Source organism: Panthera leo, chromosome A1, assembly GCF_018350215.1.
Source record: "Panthera leo isolate Ple1 chromosome A1, P.leo_Ple1_pat1.1, whole genome shotgun sequence".
Taxonomy (NCBI): Eukaryota; Metazoa; Chordata; class Mammalia; order Carnivora; family Felidae; genus Panthera; species Panthera leo.
The window spans coordinates 104464505-104484808 of record NC_056679.1 but is presented as its reverse complement, the minus strand read 5'-3'; the positions used below and the strand labels follow the sequence as shown (position 1 = coordinate 104484808).

The 20304-nt window shown below is 45.6% G+C and overlaps 1 protein-coding gene and 1 long non-coding RNA gene across 7 annotated transcripts in view; one reads left to right on the top strand and one right to left on the bottom strand.

Moving 5' to 3' along the window:
* The window catches only part of LOC122217291, a 120700-nt gene extending 106881 nt beyond the window's left edge, over positions 1–13819 (bottom strand). For all 3 annotated transcript variants that reach the window (XR_006201379.1, XR_006201383.1, XR_006201382.1), the window contains exon 1: positions 13622–13819. This is a non-coding gene — a long non-coding RNA (uncharacterized LOC122217291). The remainder of the gene's footprint in view (positions 1–13621) is intronic.
* The window catches only part of MARCHF3 (membrane associated ring-CH-type finger 3), a 148761-nt gene that overhangs the window by 123815 nt on the left and 4642 nt on the right, over positions 1–20304 (top strand). For all 4 annotated transcript variants that reach the window (XM_042934070.1, XM_042934082.1, XM_042934088.1 and 1 more), the window contains exon 4: positions 16991–17200. In XM_042934070.1, the coding sequence (XP_042790004.1) occupies positions 16991–17200 (210 nt within the window). The remainder of the gene's footprint in view (positions 1–16990; positions 17201–20304) is intronic.

Sequence of the window (20304 nt, the reverse complement as noted above, 5' to 3'; positions counted from 1 at the left end):
GAACTATTCTATGCCATACCGTTTCTATACCCATCTTATTTCAATGTCCGCATCCGTATAAAGATACGATCCCTGTAACAGATAGTAACCCATTTTGTAGGTAAAGAAACTGAGACTCTGAGATGTTAGGTCCCTCTTCAGAGATCTTTTTTTCCCCTTAATGTTTATTTATTTTTGAGAAAGAGAGACACAGTGCAAGCAGGCAAGGGGCAGAGAGAGAGGCAGACACAGCATCCGAAGCAGGCTCCAGGCTCTGCGCTGTCAGCACAGAGCCCGAAGCAGGGCTCGAACGCACAAACCAGGAGATCATGACCTGAGCCGAAGTCAGACACTTAACCAACTGAGCCACCCAGGTACCCCTCCCTCTTCAGAGATCTTAAACACTCTCAGCCACAGGGCAAGTGGAGAAGGCAGAAGAATCTAGATCTCCACAGCCCCTCATCTGTGCTGTCCCCACCATGCCTGGATTCTTCTGTCTCAGCTGGAAAAGTACTCCCTCTCACTTGCTCGTTGACATGCATATGCACAAGCACACACAAAGCCAAGGGCTTCTTCCCAATTGCCAGCCTTTCTAAGAGACTAACTGTATGGATGATTAAAGCTCTGATCTCCTCTTGACACTGAATTTGTCTGTTAAACCTAAAGCGGTTACAGGGTGGGAAGGATGAACACAGGATTTTTAAGGCAGTCAACCTTCCCTGAAGAATGGTGGGTGCGTGTCATTTTGCATTTGTGCAGACCCATACAATGAACAATACTAAGAATGAACCCTAATGTAAAGGACAGGACGACTCTGGGCCATAACAGTGTGTCCATGTAGGTTACTGACTGTAACAAATGCACCACTCAGGTGGGGATGTTGATAATGGGGGAGGCTGTGCATGTTGGGAGGGCAGGAGGCATACGGGAACTCAATTTTGCTATGAACCTAAAATTGCCCTAAAAAATAAAGTCTGTTAAAAACACACACACAGGGGCGCCTGGGTGGCTTGGTCAGTTAAGCCTCCGACTTTGGCTCAGGTCATGATCTAACAGTTCATGGGTTCAAGCGCTACGTTGGGCTCAGAGCCTGGAGCCTGCTTCAGATTCTGTGTCTCCCTCTCTCTCTGTACCCTTCCCCCACTTGCGTTCTATCTCTCTCAAAAATAAATAAATATTTTAAAAAATATTTTAAAGCAAAACCAAGCAGAAGAACAGACTTGGGCTGGTTCTGAATAAGAGCTGGGATTGTGGAATAGCATTCCTTCTTTGTGCCTCTTTCTGCCCTAGTCTGATGTAGTCTAAGCTCTTAGGTACAGCAACCCGTTAGGAGCTAGAAAAGTTTCTTCCTTTCCAAGGACTTCACACCCCTTCTTTGTTTCTTCTCATCTGGTTACTCCTTTTCAACATTTGAGTCTTCGTTTTACTGAGTTATTATGTCACCAATTTCTTCTGAGATCTCTCCTAAGAGAGATGTCATTAGAAAGCCCGGTGAACACAATATTGTTCACCTTTTCCCTCCTTTTATGAACAGTTGTGAAGGTTAATCACTCATAATGTGGTCGCCCACATTTGTGAGATAAATGTCTTTAAAGACTGTCATCTAGATCTTTCGGGTTGGTAAAACTGGTTTTGCAACTCATGAAGGAAAACACCGGCTTTTCTCTTGAATTATTTGTATAATTGCCTCAATTCTTTGCTTCCCTTCCCTGACAGGTGCAGCAGATTTGGGGAAAGATAAGAAAGACCCTGTCAGGTCCTGTAGCTTGGCTTCCCTCCTTTATTTTTCACTAACTGTGTATTTCTCTGCCTCATCAACAGCCTGCCTGTATGCTTCAGATAGGACCCTGTGATATTGTCTGATAAAACTTTTCTTTGCAATCCATTATTACAGAGTTGGATAGATTTACACTGCAACGGATATGTGAGAGGAAAGTTAGGACTGTATATGCATAATGTGAGGGAGAGAGAAGATTCTACTGAAGCTTTTAGTTTACTGAAAAATGGGTTTAATTCTTAGATGTGCCATTTATGAAAATGTGTAAGATGTGTTTGTGAAGAGTGAGCTCAGATTAAAAGAAGGAAAGGAGGTGTGCCGGAGTGGCTCAGTTGGTTAAGAGTCCGACTCTTGGTTTCAGCTAAGGTTATGATCTCACAGTTGGTGCGTTCGAGCCCAGCATCGGGTTCTGTGCTGACAGCGCGGAGCCTGCTTGGATTCTCTCTCTCTCCCTCTCTCTCTGCCCCTCCCCTGCTTGCTCAGTATCTCTCTCTCAAAGAAATAAACTTTAAAAAGAAGAAAAGGAAATATTTTCTACTCATCACTTGATCATTACTTCACTTCCAGCAATACTATTAGAAATGGGAAGCTGGAATAAATGGCAAGGTTCAAAATCTTTTGGGGCTTGGAGGAAAATATAGGCTAATATAGTATATATAAAATGCTGGCAGGTGGTTGCAGCAAGAATGTTATAAAATAGAATTTATAGGCATTTAAGAACTTCTATCTGGGAAGAATCAGTAAAAGCAGAAATTGAGAGACAAAGAGGAAATAACCACCATCCTAGAAAATCATGCCACCCTTCCTATTTTCCTACTTGCAAAGACTTCATCTTTGCATGAAAAGTAGGAGATACCAGGAGGAAAGGCATGAGAGATGGGAGAATAAAAGCATTCTAATGTTCTTCTAAGCACTGACGTATCTGCTTTAAAATCTATGACTCTCATGTTGAAACCCAGAAGTCGTGCATTCACCAAAATAAACACGTTTTCAGCTGTTGGGAAAACATACCTGACAGATACCTATCTGAAAAATAACCCAATTAGATGAAGATGTGGCATGGCGAAAGGAAATGCCTACAAACGAAAATCCACACGGGATGGTAAGATTCTTTAGGGGAATCTACAAGACACTTCAAATTATTTTTTACCCAGGGAATTTTCCAGGTCTCAGACTTTTTAAGCAGCTTTAATGAGATGTGATTCATATGCCATACAGTTCACCCATTTAAAGTGTACCATTTGGTGACAGGGTATTCTACTAAACTATTTTATGTCTCTATGGATTTGCCTATTCTGGGAATTTCCTAGAAATGGCACCCTACAGTATGTGGTCCTCTGTGATTGGCTTTCTTCACTTAGCATAACATTTGCAAGGTCTAGTCTCAGACTTTATAGAAAATGTATCTTAACCGTCCTTGCTATTATTTTATATATTTTTGATTCTCTCCTGATATCCTCCTTAATATACGATTCCTACTTGTTATCATTGACTAGTGCTTATCCTGTACCCCTGTTCTAGGAGCCTAGTACTCTATTTGCAGGGGGCCCTAGGTGGTTCAGTCAGTTCAGCATCTGACTCTTAATTTTGGCTCAGGTCACGATCCCAGGGTTGGGGGATAGAACCTCACATTGGGCTCCATGCTGAGCATGGAGACTGCTTAAGGTTCTCTCTCTCTCTCTCTCTCTCTCTCTCTCTCTCTCTCTCTCTCCACTGCCCCTTTCTCCCACTCACTCTCACTCTCTAAAATAAAATAAAATAAAATATTAATGTTCTATTTGTGTATACAGCCATGTCCATTTTAGGAAGGAGGAAAAGGGCACACACATGTCAATGGTCCTTTTTCCTCTTGAAGTTGTGCCTTTTCCCCATAACAGTCTATGAGCTGAAACCCTATTCGTTTTTTAATCTTTTATTGTATGGAAATCATATGGCACATTGATTTTTTTACATTGTCTGAATTTTTTCCATCTTTGCTCAATATAAATCCTTTTCTTTCTTTAAGCCCATTAATTTAATTTGGTCGCTTTCATGATTCTGCTGCCCTGCAACTATACAATTAATTTTTTAAATATCACATTTTGTGCCCTAGGGCAATTTTTTTAAACCAGTGTCTAAGGAAAAATTACGGCTTCTCAGAAGCCAGTCAAATCCTACTGCCCACATTCTTAAATTTTTCAAAGCTCAGAAAGTTGAACTGGACCCAAGCAGTGTCTCAAGACAATTTAAGGAAATGCTCTGGAACAGCATTTCTTACCCTCAGATATGTTTGAGAATTTGATAAAAGCTTGAACTGTCTCCTCTGAAATGCACAGATGTCTAGTGCTCAAATACAGTCTCAAAGGGGGGGGGGGGGGTCGCAGGTTTTCCAAAGCCCTGCGCCCTGGTCAAAGACCCCTGATCTGAAAAGACAGTTACATAAACTGCAAAGGAACATGTAGGATTTCCCAAAGTGTCTCCCACACCCTTAAAATGTTGTGTGTGTTTTATTTATTTTTTTTAATGTTTATTTATTTTTGAGAGAGAGACAGAGCACAAATGGGGGAAGGGCAGAGACAGAGAGGGAGACACAGAATCCAAAACAGGCTCCAGGCTCCGAGGTGTCAGCACAGAGCCCGACGTGGGGCTCGAACTCAGGAACGGTGAGATCATGACCTGCACCAAGGTCAGACGCCCAACCAACTGAGCCACCCAGGCACCCCACCCGTAAAATGTTTTAAGCAAGAAAAGCAAGTGAAATTTCTCAACACTTGGCTGCAAACTCCCTCTTCCATGAGGAGGCTGCTTTATAATTCTGTGGGTGCCCCAAGAGTGGATATGATTTGCTGGTCTGGAGGGGGAGAGCCAGTGATTCAGTTATGCATATATACAGGACTGAGCTAGTTATTAACTCAGGCTCTTCCATGGTTGGCTCGGTTCCGCAAAGGGACATACTGGGGGCACATGTCTCAGGATCACTCAAGCTAAAAATGTATGTGTGTCTCCCACCTGGAGAAGCGTTTTCCCCCAAAACAACAACTATGTGCATCCAGCCGGACTGCTGCTTGCCCTTCCATAAATGCCAGTCCTTGATGTCATGACCTTTGTCATTTGAACTGTTGCCCCTACCCCTTTAAGAATGTCTTCCCTGAAGACAGCTCTGTGAGTATTTGTAGCAAAACGGTCTATAAACATTGAACATAATCAAGAGAAGCGACGCCAGCGAGTGGAAAACAGGGCCCTCCCCTCATATCCCACCAAGGCATATTTTTGCCTCATTATATTCAGGGCTCTGTAACCAATGAAGGAGATCCAAACAGTCCAGAGGAGTGACAAAAACAGGTGGCTGGGTTGGCCTGGACAGCCAGAGGGAGACTCTCTAATCTAGATGTGAGGAGGCTCAGGAAGGACATATCTGAAATCTTGAAAATCATGAAGAGCTTAGACAATGTGCACAGGGAGTGGGCAGCAACATCTAAATTGCTTGCATGCTACGGGGCTACCTTTGAAATTTGAGGACAGGGCATTTCAAACAAAAATAAAGAGGTATCAGCACATGAACTTAGGCCACTGGCTCAAAGGGAGCCCTGAGAGGTTCCAGATCCAGTCACCGCTCAGAGGCATTGCACGTCAGCAAAGTCGGCTGGGCCATCCTATATAGTTGGGGTCCTTTTCGGCAACAAAACACCGGGCTATAGGGATTGTGACTCTAAAAGTTCCTCTGTTTCCACAGTTTCACGGTTTTTCCATCCGGCAGAAATCTTCCCCTTTCTCAAAGTGCCGCTGTTCTTGCTTATTTCAGGCGTATGTGGCCCTGGTGAGACTGTGCCTTCTGTTCACAGTTCTACAGGTACCTCATGTTTCACTACAACCCCTCCACCACACTCTGCCTGAAGAGTTCTTGCACTCATATCCTCCCTCACTCCCTCGGAGGGACACCCGATTTTTAAATGTGGTCCCGTTTTGACGACCTGGTTTTGAATTTGGTTTCTCTCTATTCCCTCTCTCTCTCACTGTTCCCAGGGATCAAGATAGAGATTTGTTATCCTTGTTCACATTATCCATCATAATCTCAGCTTTTGTTCACGACTCCAAATGGGGCTCTTACTTGGTCCATTGTCCAGGCACCTTTTGCCCTGTGATCCTGTCCTTCTGCTGGAAGTCATTATTCGAAGCTTATGGCCCACAGCAGGCCAGAAGACAGGGTGCCAGATGCCAGCAACTGTACTGGATGCAGGGCCAGGAGCCCCAAAACAGCCAAAAGAAACAGGGCTCAGGGACCTGGGGTTGCTGGTGGGGTCCTGTTGATAACAGACTACACAGTATGAGACCATTGCCTCCCAGAAATCATTTCTATTTTGGGCACTATGCTTGTCAAGTACTAATTTCTTCTAGAAACTTCTGTTTTCTTGTCCTCCATCCTCTCTTGATCTCGTCTCCTTTTGTCTCTGGCTTCACATTGATCACATATGCCACACAATCGTGCAGCATCCTCTCATATTCCGGATAAGCAGTCTCATTTGGCTGTGATCACGTCTGCACAGGGATGATCTAAAATAATTAGAGCAAAATGATTCCCATTTTGCTTATATCTGAAGTTGCGAGTGAATATATGAAATTACGCTGCCATCTAGTCCTGCTGTGCGGCTCATCTCCTCTTTGGAAAACTTCAAACCGTTGATGTCGGCATGTGTAGCGTTTGTTTTAAATAATGCCAGCACCAAATTACAGCATCTCAGGTACAAATATGGTATTTATGACGCATTGTAGCCCATTAATTGGCTTACTGGCCTGAGTCCTCCAGGGACTGTCACAAATCTCCAGGGTGCCCTTGAATGTGACTTATGCTTCAGCCAAATCACACCTGTGAATGCCAGAGCAACTGCTCTAACCGTGTGTCTGTGGCAAAAAATTACTTTACGGTGTTTGACCAGTAGAGTCAGGGTGAATGGTCTTTATGTACATAGGGATGGATTTCAGTTAAACTCATCCTGTTTCCACTCAAAGTGATCCTCTGAGTCAGGAGGATTTATATTCTTCTTCAGCTAATATTTATCAAGCACAAACTAAGTATTTCAGGAAGTGGGAATTTTATAACTGTGAACACGCCAGAAGAATGTTATTATGTACTAAGAGAGCTTACCTGCTGGGGAGAAAGACATGGGATAAACAAATGAATTAAAAGGTTATTTCTGATGGTGATAAAAGTTATAAAGAAAGAAACAAGTTGTTGTAAAGAGTAACGTGGTGAGAGAGTGCATGGTGATTCGTGAAGTCCTCTCTGAAGAGTGATCTTTGAGTAGAGGTGTGGCCAAGAAGGAGCTGGCCATGGGAAGGAGAGTACTAGACAGAAGAGAACCCCTGCAGAGGTCCTCATGCTTTTCTGAATCAGGAAGAAACATGGAAAAAGAAGGAGCATTGCTTGAGAGATCAAAGGAACCAGATTCCAGGTGCCTAAACTTTTCCATAGAGGACCCACTGGCAGTCTATTGAAGTCTGTGGATCCCTTCTCTCAGATCATGTTTTTAATTACATAAAATAAAAAAACGTAGGAATACAGGGAAAACCCATTACATTATAACACAGCGATCAAAGTATTAAAAAGACAAAAGCTGGGATATAAAATCGAAGTGCTTCTTTAACACATTCTGTGGCAGATCTAATAACCAACCATGAAGGAGCAATATGTCAAGATGTCTGCAATAGTTTAATGGGATGGGAAATAGCTGTGATTTTTTTATTGATCACAAAGCCACAAGTGCTGCTCCAACCCATAAGATCTTCTGCATAACTCAGTGAGATGCCAGATTTCAATTAGAGGCTGTGAAAATCCCCCCAATCACAGATCCCATGAATCCTGTCCTTGGACTGCTTGGGGGTCTGCGGAGCCCAGGGTACAAACACACAGGGCTTGTGGGCCATTCAGAAGCCTTACACTACATGCCCTGGGGAGCCGCCAGGGAATTCTAAGCAAGAGAAGTGATGTGAGCTTGCTGCTGTGCAGACACTGGATTCTCGGATAACAGGAACAGGAGGGTGAGGAGGCAATTATGTGGCTCAGAGGAGAGTAGTGGCTTGGAAGACTAGTGACACTGGAGAGAGAGAGAGACGCGAACGAGTTCAAGATGTATTCCAGAAGAACCAACGGGACCTGCCGATTGGTTGCGTGTGGGGGGTGGGGCGTTGAGGAAGGATGGGGTCGAGGGTGTACACCAGAGCCCCCAGTATTGGTCTTGCCACGCCCAGGTCTGGGACAATGTGGGCGGGAGCTGGGTGATGGAGGTGAACCCAGTGCTCCATTGTGGACCCTGTCAAGTGTGAGGTGTTGCTTGCACAGATGGAGAGACGTTTAGGAAGCAGCGAACGCACAGCCCGAGCTCAGAAGACGAAACACACAGTCTCTAGTTGAACCTGATGTTTTGAACAGAAGTGGGAACTTGAGCCAAAGAGAGACGGTCTTGCACCACTCCCTTCGAAGCTGAACCTTCCTCACCCCTGTGAGAGGGACTCCTGTTATTTTACTGCCCCCAGAGAGGTGAAAAAACTGGATGAGGGTCACACAGCCTTTGGGGGAGCCAACAGGGGAAACTAGAAGCAGTCTCCTGTCTCCTCCGGCTACTTCCCCAGCCTGTAGGGGCAAACAAATTAGGATCAAGATTTCATGTAGTTATATGTGAAACTGACACTGTATAGCATTATACGTCCATTATTACACTTCAACTAAACATTTTTTAATGTTCATTTATTTTGAGAGAGAGAGAGTGTGTGCAGCAGGGAGGGGCAGAGAGAGAGGGAGAGAGAGAGAGAGAGAATCCCAAGCAGGTTCTGCGCTGTCAGCAACATGGGGCTCAATCTCACCAACCGTGAGATCATGACCTGAGCTGAAATCAAGAGTCAGATGCTTAACTGACTAAGCCACCTTAAGCATTTTTTTAATAAAAAAAAATTTGGGTAAGATTGTATGTAGTGCAAAAGCAAGCTGAAAGAAAGTTGAAAGAACATTAGGCTGGAGATCTCAAACCCTGGCTCCTCTGCCCTGTAACCTTGAACAAGTACCTCAACATCAATGAGGCTTAATATCGTAATTCAAAGTGGGAATAACAACACCAGCTGGCGTTATTAAATTCAGTGAAAGTATCTGGCACATAATAGTCACTCAGTACATATTTTTGGTTGAACCGGGGTTGTATAATTTTTAAATGGGCATCTGATATTGTCTCGTTCTCATGTAGTTCAAGGTAGTAAAAAAAAAAAAAAAAGGGGGAGAGGGGTATAAAAAAAAAGATAGTAATTGTGACTAAAACACTAGAAAGGACCTTAAATAATTTAGTGTATTTGTCATGCTATCTCATGACCTATGGAGAAATAGATGGCATTCCACAATTATTTACATCTCAGGGGGAAAAAAAGTTTGAACAGAAAATACAGGTTTTACACCTCATAGCAACAAAACAACATGTAGATATTTCTCTTGGAAACCTACAAAGAGCAAAATGTTCAGGAATACCATCTCCCGTCCAGAAGGCTGAACGCAGTGGACCTCAGGACTTGATGTCTACTCACCAACAAAAGTGTCTCCTTACCAACCAATTTCATTGGTCTAACTCATATTGTAAGATCATTTCTGGTCAGGGGTCCTGGCATCCAGATGTTTGCTCATTCACTTTCATTAAGCATCGACTGCATTCCAGCACTGTTCTTGGATTGAGGCATGCAATAATGAACAAAAATGAAGTCCCTGTCATCACAGAGTTCTCACTGAAGTAGGGAACAAAATGTAAACAAGGGAACAAACAAATAAAGAGAGCCTCTTTTCGGAGAGTGCCATGTGCTCTGTAGAAAATAGAGCAAGGCACTGTTTATAGGTTCAGGAGTGTTTGCAATGCTAAGTTACCCTCTGAGCTGAGACCTAAGTGATCGGAAGGAGCCAACCGTGCAAGAATGTGGACAAAGCCTGCCTCCCATACGGGAACAGCCACAGGTAAAGGTTGGAAATGAAGGGGGAGAGGTGGTAGGAGACTTAGAGAGGTAGGCAGGTGTGAGGTCAGGTCTTCTTGTAGTCCTAGGTCAAGAGTACAGACACAGTTCTGACCACTGGAGAGCCTTAAGCAAAGGTTCAAAATCCTCTGACTGATGTATGTACAAGGTCTCTCTCCCTGGTTTTGGAGCTGGACTGTAGGGAAGCCAGAATGGAAGCCGGGAGGCTATTGCCTCCCAAGTAAGAGATGATTGTGGCCGGGGGATAGAGGCAGTGGACGTGGGAAGAAGTGCACAGGCTCCAGACTTATTGAAGGTGGTGCTGATAGGACTTCCTGGAGGGCTAGGCACAAGACAGAAAGGAAATGGATGGCTGAGCGACTGGGTGGGTGGTGATGTCATTCACTGAGATGGAGGAGACGTGGAGAAAAGAGAGGTTGTGAAGTTAAGTACTAAATCAAGAGTTCTGTTTCGGACGGATTGAGTTTAAGTCGCCTGTTAGTCATCTAAGTGGAGATGTTGAGCGGGCTGTTGAATATGCGCATCTGGAGCTTTGGACAGAGGCCAAGGCTGGAGAAGGACATTTTAGGATCATGAGCAAATCCTCTGTGAAAATTTCATTGGAGGCGCATTGCTGTGAGCAATGTCCGCATCCACTGATGGATGTCCCAAACAAGCATCTCCTCAGCGCCCCGGCATCGGAATTTCTTTCTGTGAGACTTCAGCTGTCCTGGAAATTGACTGACAGACTGGAGTTCAGGGATTGAGAACACCGGTAGGAGTATGTTTGCTTGTTTTTGTTCTCTTTTGTGCCTCCATTAACTGAAATGCATGGTTTTCATGTTTCACGGTCATTTCTAAATCATGGAAAGGACCCATCACCTACCGTCTAATCACAGCACTGCCCCTTCCACTTCGCCGCTCCCCAGGCAAGCAAGACAGCTTAGTGTAAAATGAGTTGGGCTTCAAAAATAAGACCCATCCCAAGGAAGGTAAGCCCTTGGTTAATAACTCTGCCAAGTGTCATATTAACAAGAGACACTCAAGCGGATAAACCCACATGAGACAACATTGTGAGACCATGCCTTCTTTTTCTTTTTCCTCTCCATAAATTTGTGGTGGTCCTATCAGTTGTTATCCCTTCTATCAGTTTCTCCCATTCTCGTGATGGTTTCTCATTAAGGAGATTCATGGGGAAGGCTGTAATCGATCAGAGCTATTAGCCACCAGAGTGTAATCTGGTTCTAGTACAAACTGACCTGCAGGCTGTCCTATCTACCTTGAGGATTTAAGCCGATTAACTCGGAGGCTGGGAGGCAGAATCTAATGTCCTGTAGCACTGCACCCCCTTTGCCCCTACTCCCCAGGAAGGGATTTAACAAATTGACACTGTAATTATATCCGAACCCACAGTTACTCCACCTTGAAAGGAATCACTGGTGCCCGGCTCACCTTGGATGTACACTTATGGCCAGTGAGTGATGCTGTGTCACCGGTGGAATGATACTTTCATTCCCTCTGCTGTCTATGGCCCTACAGTGCTGATTACCATGGGGCGGGGCGGGGGGGGGGTTCTGTTTTGTTTAGATGGTTGGTTGAGTGGTTGGTTTTTGTACGTATTTCCAAGAGCAGATCCATCTCCGGGTTCAGGAACGAGTTAGCGATGGGAATGAGATTGCCACAGAAAAATAGGCAGCTCAGTGCCAGGGCTTTTAATGGCGCAGTCTCCCTGCTTTACGTTTCTGATGGAACCAGAGAACAGAAGGCCGGAAGGGTGCCCAGGTTGCCGACAGATCCCCTGGCGGCCAAGGAGGTGAGCCGGCCAGGTGAGAGATGCCAAATAAATTAGTATTCTCAAACATCGGCCACAGCTAACCCCCAAGTATAAGCAGAAGACTAATGTTAAACTAAAGCCTCTTCAAGAATGATGACAGAGGGGCGCCGGGGTGGCTTGGTCGGTTAAGCGTCCGACTTCGGCTCAGGTCAAGATCTTGCAGTTCGTGAGTTTCAGCCCCACATTGGGCTCTGTGCTGACAGCTCTGAGCCTGGAGCCTGCTTCGGATTCTGTGTCTCCCTCTCTCTGCTCCGCCCCCGCTCATGCTCACGCTGTCTCTCTCTTTCTCTCTCTCAGAAATAAACATTAAAAAAAACCTAAAAAATAAAAAAAGAATGACGACAGAACAGATTGTTTTGGAGCACAGTCTTTAGAGCTAGAGTGCATGGACCAGAGCCAACACCAATCTTCTCTGTGCCTCAGTTTCCCCATCGGTAAAACGGTGGTGTAGTGGCACCGCCTTCAAAGATAATCGGAGAGTAAAGCAATTACTTCATGTGGCATATAAGAGAGTGCTCTGCATTTCACAAGGTGTGAGTCAACATAAGCTCCTGTCATTGATTTAGCATTGTAAACGCTGAACGTGCGAGATGCCAGTGTTCTAAAGGGTCCACCTCAGGTCAGATCGGGTGGCAACACAGACACACAAACAAACCTGCCATTCTGCCGAAGCCTGCTCTTTTATTAAATGTTTGGGAAATGAAGATACTGCTACAGAATAGGTTTAATATTCTGTGTATAATATGTATAACTGATTAGAGAGGCAGGAGACACAGAGGAGCAAAAAACCACAGTGAACAATAATTGAGATCAGCCCTTTGTCTGTTATGAATTATGCCAAAGTGAAGCTGTGATTCAATGCCCACAGATTGGACTGCATTGTGATCTGGTAAGAGAATTAACAAAGAACAGAATAGTAGCCTGAGAATATTTTATAAAGTCACCTGGCCAGCCAGTCCTTCACCTACCTGATGAAACAGTAAAATGGCAGGATTTACCATATCCCACCTCGCTGAAAGCTTGCAAAAAATCTAGTGACGGCGTGTGCACACACACATACACACAAGTGCCATATGGTGCAGAAAGAAAATGTAAGCATGGAAATCAAGGAACAGCAAAGTGAGGCTGGTTTGAATCCTACCTCTGCCACCTACTTGCTGTCTACCCTTAGATCAGTTATTCTTTGTTCCCCAGTGTCGGCCTCTGTAAAATGGGGATGATGTTAGCACATGCTTCAGAGAGTTATTGCAAGGACTCAGTGAGATAGTGCATAATAAACTCAGATTTCTAGCGCCGAGCTTGCCCCAAACATCTGTCAGTACTATTGATTTATTTTTCTTTTTATTTTTTTACTGCTATAGTTTGCTAAGCACTAGCTGGACAGCTCCCTCCCTCTTCCTCACTCAGGGTCCCCCTCTCTCTTTCCCAATGTTTCGTACACAACTAATACATACATGTGTAGCTACATGGCGAATCCATGTTCATTTTATAAAATACATACAAAGTGAAAAAAATTAAAGGCCATTCAAAATTAAAGGCTATTCAAGAATAGCCACTATCTTGCTGGGTATCATTCTGGTCTTTGTCTGTGTAAATCCACTACATCTTTGTAGGTGTAAATGTCTGTGTGTATGTAACTATCTCATCATATATACAGGATCTTACTACACATTCTGTCCAGTAGAACTCTTCCTGCTCAGCAGTACATCATGTCAGGAAATATAAAACGCGCATTATCATTTGAAATTACTCGGTGGTATTCTGTTCTAAGTAAATTCCATAATTTATTTTGTTTTCCTAATTTATTTAGACATCCCCCCTCTTGCTGGAAATTTGAGGTGTAATCAGATTTTCTCGGTTATAATCTCTGCTTGTATCAATATCCTGTTATCGACCAACTTGGATGCTTTGACAGACATTCTTACTGTGACAGAGGGCAGGGTTTTTCTCAGCAACAGATACTACCAGTGGCCCTATTCATGGGACTTAACATTTGTGTAAAACATAAATGACACCTGGAATTCTGAAGAAGTCACCGATTTTGACATAATGCTACCTAGGGTGTAACTTCATACCTGGGCACTTGGCTGGCTAAGTTGGTACAGCATTCAGCTCTTGATGTCAGGGTCATGAGTTCGAGCCTCAAGCTGGGCACAGAGCTTACTTTAAAAAAGAAAAGAAAAAAGAAAAACAACTTCATACTTAAATATGACCCAGCAGCAAACAACATAAAGAGTAAGTTGAGCAAATTTATATGACTCATGGTCTGGATTCTGCACATTAACTATAAATATATATTTATATATATACATTTATAAGCATACATATATATGTATATATTATATGTATACATACAATACATACACATATATATTATATACACACATATATACATTTATAAACACACATATATATTTATAGCTAATAATGTGCAGAGTCCAGATTTTGGGTGATAATATATATATAAAAAGGCCTGAAAATTTTTCAAGAATATAGAAAATCACCAGTGCCTGGGTGATTTTGTCAATTAAGCAGCTGACTCTTGATTTTTGGCTCAGGTCATGATCTCACAGTCGTGGAATCGAGCCCCATGTTGGACTCCATGGTGAGCATGGAGCCTGCTTGAGATTCTTTCTCCTTCTCCCTCTACCCCTCCCCTGCCAACACTCGTTCTTATCTCTCTCTCTCTCTCTCTCTCTCTCTCTCTCTCTCTCCAAATAAATAAACATCTAAAAAAAAGAATATAGAAGATCAGAGCACAACCAGAAACTGAGAAACCGGGAACCAGCATTAGTAATAATAATCTTGCCTTTGTAATTTATCTTACACCAGACAGAGATAACTAGTGATTTGTAATTACCTCCTTCCACACCTGAGTCATTTCACTGGGTCATGTTAAGGGCCACATAGATAAGTAAAATTCTAAATTAATTTTCATAAAATGCATTCCGAATTCCCAAGCAGCAGAAATTGAGGAAAGTCTTTGCCAGTGAGGTCGGCTTGTCTGTGAACATCTGTTGCATATTTACTGAGAATTTCCTATGTTCCAACAAGGGAGGCCAGGCTTCCAGATCTGCTTCCAGGGAAAATCTGCAAGGGGAATCAGGTTGCTGCGATTCGAGCAAAATTGTTTAACGATCTGGATTTCTGCATGTCTTGCAATTTTAATATTTTTCGAGTATTTTACTGATAGGACACCTGAGCAAGAGGGGAGAGATGTGAGTCCTCTCCTCAGTTTGACCTCTGAATCACCTGGAGCGATCATTTAACCTCACTGAGTACCTGATTTCTCCTTTCCACCTCACAGCGATCGATATTCCCAGTGTTTAGGCAAGAAAATGTTAATTAATAAGAGCTCTTTGAATTTTTCTGAAGCTGCTGAGATGTGTAAGGTAACATGACAACAGGTAGCAGGGTCAGCATCATTCACACTTGATCACTTAGGGATTTATGTGAAATTTTTTATAATGCTGTATTTATATTCACAGACAAGTTGCCTCCTCATTACTGAGCTGAGGTTGACTTCTTTCAGCATCTCAGCACGATGGTAAGGTGGGTTGTCCCTGGAAACTGGTATGTTGGGCACTGTGGGTCGTTTAATATTGGCCCCAGGCAAACACTCAAGGAAAGGGTACCTTTCAGAAAAGCTCTTCCTTGCCTTTTACCATCTCTCCCCGCCACCAGTCTCCTCTGGTCACTCCCTGAAGCTTTTGCTGGCCCTTCCATTGCTCTATCCTCACCTTGCTTCCTCTGTCTCTTCCTCCTGCCCTTGACCATGGCCTTCCCTTTACTCCCCACTGTGCACCATCTACTCTCATATCCCCTGTCATGATGCTTTCACTCCCACCAATGTTTCTGTGGGAACTGCAGCCCTGGCCATTTGGAATGTGTGCTCAGCAGCCCACAGTGCTTCCATTTGGGGGCCAGCCCATGGCACCGCTAAGCCCCCGTACGTTTAGGAAACAAGATGGAAAACAGACTCAGCCTGCGTCTCTTGCCACTCCCACCCCTAACTGTGCTCAACCCCCCCTCCTCTGGACCCTTTGGGCACAGCCACTACTACATGGGGTAGTGAGGCAGGGGTATTTGGAGACATGTTTCAATGCCAATCTGAAGAAAAGCCACCTGACCTCATTACTGTCGTGCACCGACACCCATACGTAAGCATGACTTTTCCCAGAATGGATTATGGAGAACATTTCAGCGGGCATTCAGCAATTCCCCAACTGGGACAGCAACTCTGTTCCCCTCCTGTAGGAATTCTCCTCTCTGGTCTTTCAACAACCACAAAGTTTTGCCCACCCTTTTTTGGGGTTGACTCAGTCAAGAGGGCAACCCAATTAAAACATCAGGGAGCACCCTAAGGAGGAGGTCCAGGGTCCTAACAAGGAGGGGCATCACTCAGTTCATGGAGCCACATGAGTCACATGAGTCTCACTCTGTGGGGGATCCCCAAAACCACCGTCAGGCTCCATGATTGAGTAGAAGGACTCACAGGAATCAGAAAAGCTCTTTTACTCATGGTTACAATTTATTACAGCAAAAGGACACCAACTAAAATCAGCAGAAGGAAAGGGTGCATGGACGGGGTGAAGTTCAGAAGAAACCAGGTGTGACTTCCCAGGTGTCCCTCCCAGTAATGTCACACAAATCTGCTTAATTTTTCCAGCAACAATTTGTGACAACACATACCAAGCGTTATCAACCCAAGCCTTGGTGTCCAGGGTGTTTATTGGGGTCGGTCACATAGGCATTCAGCGCCTGCATGACTGACCTCAGCTGCTCATATTCCAGCCCCCACAGCGAACATAGGTGTTCAGCATAAATCACGCTGTTGGCATAAACTATTTCATTATACTCTTACCATATGGCCCAAGGCCTCAGGCAAACAAAGACACTCGTAAAAGGCAAAATATTGCCAGGACTCAGAGCTCATTTCTGAAGAGCCAATCTTGGAAACGGGTCTTTCAGGGGAACATGCACAATTTGAGCCAACCCCGGCCTGCTGAGTTAACCCTTTCCTGTAGACGTCTCCCAGAGCCAAGATCCTGGAAGGCTTTGGCCACATGACAGCACTTTTTCTATCTCAGCTATTACCTTCCAGAAATAACATCCTCTGTACCTTCCCATGGGGTCGCTATTTAAAATGATAACCATCGTTTCAGAAACAGCAGGCCATCGACAGCAAGGACACTGTTCAAATTATTGTTTTTATCATCATCACTTTTGTCACGTTGAATTATCACCATAGTCACTATAATCCGGTGAGGCGGGGCCTGGGAATGAGCCCTTAATGCCGCCTTGTGATCTCAGCATGGGTCAGACGTGCCCGTTCCCAGTTTCCTGAAGAAGAAGACAGCTTGAGGGTAGTGTATCTCCATGCCATCCTGGCATTTAACCGTGACCTTGCTTTTCTCTTCTCTCTCCTCCCTTTTCCCCGGCAGTGGCTCAGAAACCCAGGCCCCCAGCATGAGAAGCGGACTCTGTTTGGAGACATGGTGTGCTTCTTGTTCATAACTCCACTGGCCACCATCTCGGGCTGGCTCTGCCTGCGGGGCGCTGTGGACCACCTGCACTTTAGCAGTCGGCTGGAGGCCGTCGGACTGATTGCACTCACTGTCGCACTCTTCACTATTTACCTCTTTTGGACACTAGTAAGTATGGTCCACCGTCCGGGGCGGGGGGGCGGGGGGGAGGTCAGAGCAGCTGGAGCTGGCTGCCCCAAGGCTGGCACAGACTTCCCTCTTGTCCGTCACATGTCCTATCTGCCCCGTGGGAGACAGACCTGCAGGTGCTGGTGAGAGAGTCTGATGGCGATTTATTACCACGTGTGTGCGCGCGCGCGCGCGTGTGTGTGTGTGTGTGTGTGCGCACATGCATAGGTGTGCTGCTGGGAAGAGCAGATCAAGTAAAGAAAAAGCCCCAGCTTCTGAGAGCCCATCAGTCAAACACACACACCCCAGACATTTCTCCCCTCCAGCGTTCTAGGACTCCATCCGTTATGAGGCATGGCGTTTCCTTTCTCTGGTTTATGTTCCTCACTTTTGCTGGGATTGTAGTGTATTATGAATGATGCATTCGGCCACCGTTGCTGTCACTGCCTGCGCACATCATGAATCCTCCTGCTGGTTATTTTCTTCTTACTTCCTGACGCAGCCTCAAGTCTTTGTTGGACGTGGGGCTGCACTTTGCCTGATGATTATTCTCTGTGTCGGGATATTGACTCTGCTGCCCATAAAAACACTCATTTATCTAGCTGAGAAGCCGCCACCAAAGAAAACCGGTTCCCAATAAGTGTGCCTGCTGTACATGAGGAAGAATTCTTAAACATCTCTGTTCTTTCCGTTCACTGAACTCATGAAGTGAGTTGATGGCTTGGGCACCAGTTGGCACGGCATTGATCTCATGCTTTATGTTTCCCTCTGGGACCCGCAGCGAAGAGCGTCACTAGCCTCTACAACAGTTTCAGAAACCAGGCCCCCTGCTTCCTGGCATTACTCTCCTGTGCCTGCTCATTTCCAATCTGAACACGTTCCACTGTTAATATGTTTTTCCTGTCCAGAGTGTACCACTCTCATATCCCGTAGCACAGTGTGTCAGCATGTGGAAGCTTCTAGCGCTTGCTCACACTTGCTCCTTTGCTCTGCCTTCCAAACCCGGCCTCACCAGCTCTCCCACTCCCAATACGAAAGAGGAAAAGAAGGGTGGAGGAGGAAGAAAGGAAAGGAAAGGAAAAGTTTTCCTAGGGGAATGCGGATGCGACCCATCTTAGATGAAAGAGGGGATTGGGTGGGAAAGGTACCTAGCATGGGCTCTTTCAGGAGAATGAGAACATATTCTATTCCAGAAATGCTTCCAAGAGGCAGTGCTGCATGGTAAGAGCACATATGCATTTAGAATCCAAAGGCCCTGTGGTGGGACCCAAGATTTACATCCTAATATCTGTGTAACTCTGAACAGAGTACTTAACCTCTCTGACCAGCCTTCCCCTTACGCAAAAAAGTGGAGGAGCAGGCGACAGCCCCTGGGTCCCGCTGCTGTGACGATTAGGCGCGGAACATTTATCAGAGCGCCCAGAACAGGCACGGGGCTTTCTTCCTCTGCATGCCCAGCCATCTACAAGATGCAAAGCGGTTGGAGGGAAGGAAAGGCTTTCTCCCCTTTTGACTGGTGCGGAAATCGCGACGCCCCGCGACAGTACTTACTGAATCTAGACTAACTCCCTCCCTGATAAATGCTGCACCCAGCAGCCCTGGCAGGAGCCGTAAGTCAGGAGCTGACAGCACGTGGAAAGTGCCCTCCGGCAGAAACCCATTGTAAACAAGCTGTCAGGCTTCAGGAGAATATGCTGTGAAAATGTCTTAGGTAAACAAACACGGTGTCAGTCCCAGCCCGGCTGCTCAGAGGAGCCTTCCTGAAAGGGCCTCGCAGGCGCAGCAAAGGGGGACACACAGCCTCCCCACCATCTCAGACTCAGCCGGCCTGCCTCTGCAGTCTGTGCGCAGATCTGGCGCAACTCAGGGGAGCTGGGCCTTCTGGAAGCTGCCGTGCGGAAACCCGTACCAGGGACCCCGGAGTCCAGGGTGCCAGCCATCTCCGCCGAGATCCTGGGGAGAGGTGCCCCAGAAACGTCACTGTCCACATCACAAACCACTTGAGCTCCATGCACAGTCAAAAGCTGGATGAGAGCTCAGTCCACGCTCAGCGTTAGGAAGACATCCAGGGTGGCACTTATAATTAGCCCCCGTTGAGAGGTGGGGAGCAGGGGGGCGGGGGGGCGGTGCTGTGACCCGGGGGAAGCCCCTCAGCTCACCGCGTCCCTGATGGAACCAGCACTCAGCACAGAAACCGGTTAAGGCACAGAATGGAATGAATGAGTGATCTGTCTCCTCTGGCTTGCTCCCAGCCCGATGGGGTAGTCATTTGAATTCTCCTTATAACACGGGGAAACCTTCCGTAGGACATTGTCCAACAAGGGTCACTGCCGGCTGACTGAGCCGCAGCCCAAATAGCCCACGGTAGCCTCAGGGGGTTGAATGTGACCCCGTGCCCAGTCCTGCTGTGCATCCCATTTGCTCACACAGCCCACCTCCGTGGTACAGCCAGAGTTCAGGGAGCGGCAGTCCGTTTCTGGGAAGGTGACTTACAAGGCCCTGGCCCCATGAGCAAGCCTCACTCACGCCAAAACCTCTGGAGAGAAAGGGCGGAATAAAAAATCCGTAACGAGATTTCCCAAACCCTGCCGTGACGTTACAGTAGACCTTAGGTAACAGCCTGTCCCCTCCCTGACAGGGAGAGGTGGATGCTGATGTATTCTAGCCCTCCTTGCCCAGTCTGTGACCACAGCTCTTCGCAGGATCTGGTCCACAACAGGTTAATAAATACCCTTTGGACAAAGAAATGAATACACCTTAAGAAACCCACCCCAAAAGGAACAGTATTTTTAGAATAGTGGCCCTGTGCTCTTGCTTCCTCCTTTCTCCTTAAAACCTCAGACATTTGGGCCGCCTGGGTGGCTCAGTTGGTTAAGCATCCGACTTACGATGTAGGCTCAGGTTATGATCTCGCAGTTCGTGGGACGGAGCCCCCAGTCAGGCTCCATGCTGACAGGGCAGAGCCTGCTTGGGATTTTCTCTCTCTCAAAATAAAATATTAAAAACTCACACATTTAAGAAATATCTAAATGAAGTTCCTAACGTTACAGTTGCCACAGCTTCTTTTTGGTTTGTGTTGTTTATTTTTCCGTCACTGCCTGTTT